This window comes from Brassica napus, chromosome C3 (genome assembly GCF_020379485.1).
Source record: "Brassica napus cultivar Da-Ae chromosome C3, Da-Ae, whole genome shotgun sequence".
Classification (NCBI taxonomy): domain Eukaryota; kingdom Viridiplantae; phylum Streptophyta; class Magnoliopsida; order Brassicales; family Brassicaceae; genus Brassica; species Brassica napus.
Window position 1 is genome coordinate 16,817,338 of NC_063446.1, and position 7,688 is coordinate 16,825,025.

The 7,688-nt window shown below is 28.7% G+C and overlaps 1 protein-coding gene across 1 annotated transcript; it reads right to left on the reverse strand.

Moving 5' to 3' along the window:
• Positions 1-2,013: 2,013 nt before the first annotated feature.
• On the reverse strand, positions 2,014-3,626 carry LOC106430488 (transcription factor FER-LIKE IRON DEFICIENCY-INDUCED TRANSCRIPTION FACTOR). Its single transcript, XM_013871277.3, has 4 exons — positions 3,082-3,626; positions 2,811-3,005; positions 2,444-2,620; positions 2,014-2,342 (listed from the first exon to the last, which is right to left on the reverse strand). The coding sequence occupies exons 1-4, from the start codon at positions 3,547-3,549 to the stop codon at positions 2,241-2,243; spliced, it is 942 nt and encodes a 313-aa protein (XP_013726731.1). The 5' UTR covers positions 3,550-3,626; the 3' UTR covers positions 2,014-2,240.
• Positions 3,627-7,688: the final 4,062 nt, after the last annotated feature.

The window sequence follows — 7,688 nt, forward strand, 5'->3', positions numbered from 1 at the left end:
AAAGCACAAATGATGACAAGTTATGCCAAATTTAATATAAACTAGAGTCCGTATCCGCGCGAAACCGCGCTTCGCGCGGATTACATGTTTAATTAAAGAATAGTTTAATTAAAATTGGAAGTTTTAAAGTTTCTGAAAGTGTAAGTTAAGTTTTGTTTCTTTTATAATGTGAAGACGTTGGAAGCGGTGATCACTTTTTTTTATAAACTAAAGTAAGTTTGAATAATAAATTATGTTGATGAATTTAATATTCGTAAGAGAAAATAGTATTTGAGTGTGCCTATTTAATTGACGTAGAAAGCTGTAACGTAAATTTTAAAAAAGTTGACTGGTGTCGTTTGCTATGAAGCTTAGGATAGACATTTATTCTTCTTTTGGAAGCGTTGTATGATATCAATATTGTTGTCAAAGTAGAAGCGCGATCCAGGTGTGGTTGTGAGTGATAGTTTCCCTGAAAAAATGAAATATTTGTAAGAATTTAGTTTGACATAAACTTTATGTTTAGTTTATTACCTTCATGTAACCGTAGAATGACACTTGTGATGATTACGATTTAGTTTTTTCTGGTAGATATGCGATTTTACTCCCTGAAATTAGACGTCTCCTTGTCCCACAAAGTTTAACGTACCAGTTATCTACAAATAATTATTGTATTATATTTCAAATTTTTTATATTTTCTATATATCTAGGGTATTAGGGTCATTTTGGGCATTTTGCTACATGCCATCTCTACAATTAAAAAAATAAACATGAGACGGATAATTTTATTTAATGTTGGTAATATCTTATGCATCATCTATAAAATAAATATATATTCATATATACCATTCCAGATTTAGTAATATTATTATTTTTATATAATTATACAATTTGTATTACTAAAGCTTTTAAAAATATGCAATTCTTAAACATCTAATATCTAATCGTATGATATTTAGTTTCTTATATATCTACAAAATTTTAAAAATATTGTTTAGGCCAAATGTTTGATAATTATACAATTTTATATCATTTTTATTAGTTTTATATAATTTGATATAATATATATCAAATCTATATTAAATTTTATTAAGATAATAGTAAAATCTATAACATTTAATAAAATTTATTTTTAAATATAAGTTAGAACAACACTAAGAACCTCAATTGAAATAGTATAATAATGGGATGCGTGAGAAGCTTTGTGATTCAACACGCATCCGGTCACTGTGGCGAAAGACTAAACAAAAGCATGTAATTTCATAAAATAGAATGAGCTTCTTAGTTTCTTGATATCATATACCGTAAATGGATATTGGGCTGACTTCAGTATTGACTGGGATTTAAATAAATTGTTTGGGCTTCGTAATTGACATGGATATCAGCCCAGTTTGAGATGAGCTGTTAGATTGATTGGCCAGGAATTTTTTGCATATGTGGCACACTTTAGAAGCCTTTAAAATAGCTCCTTTTATATAGTAGAATAAATTGTTTGGGCTTCGTAATTGACATGGATATCAGCCCAGTTTGAGATGAGCTGTTAGATTGATTGGCCAGGAATTTTTTGCATATGTGGCACACTTTAGAAGCCTTTAAAATAGCTCCTTTTATATAGTAGGATTAATAAAAATTGAATAGAAAAAGCATAAAAAACAAATCAACGTGTCGAAGCCCAGAGTCTGGATCTACACACATCTATTTTTTTTCCTCTCCCTTAACAGCTAAGGTGTGTTGGAGATTTTATAATCTCACTCTGAATTGCATTAAATAATTACACACTGAAGATTTAATTATATTTAAACGAGTAAGAAATAAGTATTCTAATTACCTGTTTAATAATAAAAACTTTGGAATTACCTAAACCGTTCTAATTTTGAGGTGTATGAAATATTTGTATGAATGAACATAAAGAGTGTCAAAGAAGGGGCTGAGACTAAAATGGTATTAAGATCAATAGCTTATGATAATGGGTTTTCTTTTTGGGTATGAATGTTATGAATAGCGCGGTTACAAAAGAACTAGATGAATGGAGATTACATGAAGAATATAATCAAGACGTAGAATCAAGAATGTGAATGGTCTTCCAATAACATCACTCTCTTATAACAAACTTAAAAGAGTTGAGATCATAGGCAAAATAAAAAATACTACTCATCAGCTTTAGAATTAAAAATTATACCCATGGAAGTTATGAAACATACATAAAGGAAGACAATCAGTGAAATGCAGAACCGGTTATTAATCAGATTGCGTTATAGAATCAAGTAAATGCCTTGACGAATTCAAAACCTTGGTTTAGAAGTGATCCAGTGATCCACAGCTTCAGGTTAGGCAAGTTTAAACTCTGTTCAAAACATGTCCCCTGTTTCCAGCAAACAAGTAAAACCGGTAATTAGTAAGACGTATATCTGGGATATAGAGAAACAAAACAAAAAAAAGGCAGAAGGGTACAAGTTGGTTTACATCCAATGTATATGTCAAGAGGTATGTGTCAGGAGAATGAGAGCTTAGATTGGAGTTTTGCACTTCGAAACTTGAAAGAGACTCCAAAGACTTGTAGAGTGATGGAGCAACACCAACTCCTTTATTACACACCAATCTCACATAAAATCCTTTCTCCTCTACCTGAATAACATCCATCTAAGACACACAAATACAAACTTGTAATAATTGGGATGTAAATGGCAACATAAAACTAGAAAAATCCGCCCGAAAACCTAATGAAATTCTAGTCACATATATCAATATCTCCTACGTTTGTTCTTGAAAAATATTGATATTCCGCTTTGTGAACAAGGTTTTGATGTTTTCAAGAAGATTGGTTTAATACCTGAATAATTTTCTTGGAAACAGGAGGATTGAGGCCGCGACGAGTTTTGTGAGCATCTGGTGCAGGTTCTTGGTACCCTCCAGTAGAGTTTAAAGAAGCTTCAAGGCCAGCGATGTCTGCCTTGAGTTTCTTGGCTTGGGATTGCAGTTCTTGAACATACGCCACCGCATCTCCAACTATAGATGCTTTATCCATCTAATGCAACAAATTAAAAAAAAAACTCCTCTCAGTTTCATGTTCCCTATAATTATTTCAAGAGAATACATTTTACCTTAGTAATGTTAGGAACAAGAGCTCTCAATGCGTAAAGCTTATCCTTCATACGGCCTCTCCTTTTCCTCTCAGAGATCAAAGTTTTTGACCGATCCGTCCTCGTCTTACGGCTTCCATCTGTATGCGTCGTGGTGGCTGAAGAGTCGTCGCAGTCGTTGTAATCGTCGTCACCGCCTGCCTTAACACTCTCTGCGTCGAGGCTACGGAAGGACTCGGCGACATTGGAGTCCAAGTCAGGCAGTTCGTCGAAAAGGTCATTGACATGTGATGGGATAAAATGGTTCTCGTCGACGAAACTTGGACTGTTTTGGAAAGGACCACCAAGATCGAAATCAAGAGATGGGTTTTTATTGGTTTGATCATCTCCTCTAATGAGATTTATGAACTGATCGAAGTTTGGATCGACCAAGAAGTTGTGTAGTTCTATGTCGCTTAAGTTTGAAAGAACATTGACTGTTCCTTCCATTGTCTTTTTGTCTGTTTCTTAGTTTTCTTGTCGAAATGAAAGAAAAACAAAAAGAGTCTTAGATATTTCTGACCACGTAAGAGAGACAAAGTGAGTTTATTTATACAGTGAGTTTTTGTTTCCTAGTATATTTTAAATGAAATTACGAAATAGTGTATTGAAGTCGACATTAAAATAAGAGGTAGTACCTTATAAAAAAAAAATCAAAATAAGTTATTTTTGAAGTGTCAAAAAAATCATTTTGTAGTTAAGTTATTAAAATTGTTAATCACAGATAATTACTACATTTATAGTAAAATTTGAGTTGTTTTGTTTAAATGTATGAAAAGCTGAAAAATTTATTGGTTTACAACACAATGAATAAAATTTTAAAGTGGATTATATAATTTAAAAAAAAAACATTATTGTAAAACCATATTTAAGGAAGGTTCTTTTAAACTTGTGATTTTTAAAACCATCGTGGACAATGTATAAATTGTATATCATTTTATATCATTTTAAGCAATTAATGGCGTGTATTATATTTTAAAAACTTAAAATTCTAGGGGCGGAAATGTGAAAGTTTTCCCAGGTAAATATTTTGCAAACAGAAATAGCTAACTTTCGGGTATAATAAGGTCATGTAGTTGTATTTTCCACCAACTAGATCACTTCTAGCATCTTATTTCTAATAATAAAAACGTTTATATTATCGCACTAGCACAACCAAAACAACAATTCCCAATAGCATTTTCCCAAAATATATTTTCTCGTGTGATCTAGATTTAATTAGGGTTCTTAGATCTCTTAGGTGTAGCTCAGATTATCATAATTAGATGAAAACACAATAAACTGAATATTATTTAGCTAACAAGATATAAGGAAATTTACTTAGGGAGCTTGTTTGTTTTATTTTAAGTTCATTTCGTTAACGTCTTGATAATGTCATGCATGACGATCGATTGCGTATAATCTTAGCTAATTTTTTTTGGTTTTTTGTTGCTAAAAATCTATTGCTACATTGACTCCCAAAATTGGTTTGTCGTGTTGTATGACAATTGTATATCTGATAAGGAAGTTGAGCTCTTAAGCAAAAAACAAGAAGAAGAAAAACACGAAAAGAAAAGAAGCTCAATCACATTGCATGGGTAAATAATTTTAAGATTTTGTAAGAGTGAGTACATATTTTTTATGATCTCACAAAACCAAAGTCAGTAAAGTTCAAAAAGCAAAACGAAAGTCGAAACCAAGAAAATATAAAAGTAATTGAAATTCTTATTATTTTTAGAGTAATTCTAATTGATAAAATGGACAATTGTTGAATATATCAACAACTTGTCAACTTCTCTACAGTATTATAACAAATGAGATTACTTTATCATCTTTTCGTTATTTTTCTAAAGAAAATTGCAACAAATACCATATTCATAATAGCATTTTTCATATTTACACTCATCAATTTTACTCTCACTTTTAATGAAGGATAAAAATATTTATACCCCTAACGTTAACTGATCTATACTTAGGGTTTAGAGTTGGGGGGGTAGGGTATGGTTTTTGGAATGTGAAATAGAATTCTAGTAAATATATAAATAAATACATAAAAATATAAAATAGTTTCAATAAATTTTTAAAATAGTTTCAAACATAATTTTTGATTTTCAAAAAAAATTAGAAAAAAATCAGAAAAAATTTATAAAAAAGTTCAAATTTGAAAAAAGTATAATTAAGAAACATTAAAAAATACTTTTTTATTTTTTATTTATTTAAATAATTATTTATTACATATATATAGAGAACAAAGATATAAAAAAAATTTGCTAGTTAATGAAAAATGTATTTTTGAAAATATTTCATTAGCGATAGTAAAGATTAATAATGATACCATGGAATTGGTAAACACGAAATTCTCCTTTTTTTTTTTTTTGACTCTGATCATCAGTTCTCTTTCTCCACTTCATTTATGTTAACTCTTTTTAAAAAAAAAAAATGAACATGACAGGCATCTAGCCAAATGTATCCATGAACCATCTTGGGAAAGCAATTAAGCAACAATGAAACTAGATCCATAGGGGTGGTCCTATATGGTTCGTTTGTTTTCTTCTGAATTGCCATAGATAAAACAAACGATGATTTTGATATAAAAAAAAAAAACTAACGATGATATTTATTCCTCACGCGTATGCAACATCTTCGCAAATGGACCTGATACTGCGTTAAACATATTTGTTAATCTTATTATTGGCGCATGAGATATAATCGGCCTTACCAACGGAGCAATTGAGATATTAACTGTAGAAACTTCATATTATCAGCAATGTCGTGGTGAGTAGAAACTTCGACGCTGTCGACAATTAAAATCCAAACACGTATTTGTCCAAAAAACAAATATCCAATCACGTATATGAATCAGAATAACAGATGTCGTTGCATTTATCTTATTAAAATAGGAACATTGTTCTGGACCCAACATTTAATCATGTGTAATATTAAATAAAATGTCATTAATGATTAGTGAAAACATTATATCTCATTAAGATAATTATGGAAACAACATTACAAAATAACTGTTTATTAATCTTTTTTCAACAAATTGATAAAATTAAGTAATTGACTAACACTCAAATAATTTATAGCAAAATAAAAAAATAAGTTTAACTTTTTCGGGTTTAGATACTACAAAATAATTTCATATAATATGAAATAACTTAAATTAATAGAATTATTTATATTTTCCTAAACAGAAAATTACATTCATTTAAACTTAAATAAGATTTGATATTAAATTAAATATTATTTATCAATGAAATGTTAGAGTAAATAAATTGACATCAATTAAATTTTATAATTCAAAATTTATCATTTCTCGTTTTCCAAATGTACCAAATAATCCAAGGGTATGGATCTTTATCCAACGAAAGATTTATCTTATTAAAATAGGAACATTGTTCTGGACCCAACATTTAATCATGTGTAATATTAAATAAAATGTCATCAATGATTAGTGAAAACATTATATCTCATTAAGATAATTATGGAAACAACATTACAAAATAACTGTTTATTAATCTTTTTTCAACAAATTGATAAAATTAAGTAATTGATTAACACTCAAATAATTTATAGCAAAATAAAAAAATAAGTTTAACTTTTTCGGGTTTATATACTACAAAATAATTTCATATAATATGAAATAACTTAAATTAATAGAATTATTTATATTTTCCTAAACAGAAAATTACATTCATTTAAACTTAAATAAGATTTGATATTAAATTAAATATTATTTATCAATGAAATGTTAGAGTAAATAAATTGACATCAATTAAATTTTATAATTCAAAATTTATCATTTCTCGTTTTTTCAAATGTACCAAATAATCCAAGGGTATGGATCTTTATCCAACGAAAGATTTATCTTATTAAAATAGGAACATTGTTCTGGACCCAACATTTAATCATGTGTAATATTAAATAAAATGTCATTAATGATTAGTGAAAACATTATATTTCATTAAGATAATTATGGAAACAACATTACAAAATAACTGTTTATTAATCTTTTTTCAACAAATTGATAAAATTAAGTAATTGACTAACACTCAAATAATTTATAGCAAAATAAAAAAATAAGTTTAACTTTTTCGGGTTTATATACTACAAAATAATTTCATATAATATGAAATAACTTAAATTAATCCTAAACAGAAAATTACATTCATTTAAACTTATATAAGATTTGATATTAAATTAAATATTATTTATCAATGAAATGTTAGAGTAAATAAATTGACATCAATTAAATTTTATAATTCAAAATTTATCATCTCTCGTTTTCCAAATGTACCAAATAATCCAAAGGTATGGATCTTTATCCAACGAAAGGTCTTCAATATCGTTCTTTCGCCATAATAGATAATCCATATTTGTGTAGTGGCTTGTACTGGGAACACCAATGGTGGAGTTATGGTGTTGTGTGTGCCATGTGTGTAAATTTGGGTGGTATTCAAATATGGCATGGATTATAGTTTCTTCCTCTGCTCCGCATCTAGGGAAATGGTTATCGCATAACATATAGCGATGTTTTAGGTTGCTTGCCACTGCTAATTGTGCAGAGAGCATTTGCCAGATAAAATATTTGATTTTTGGTAGAGCTTTTA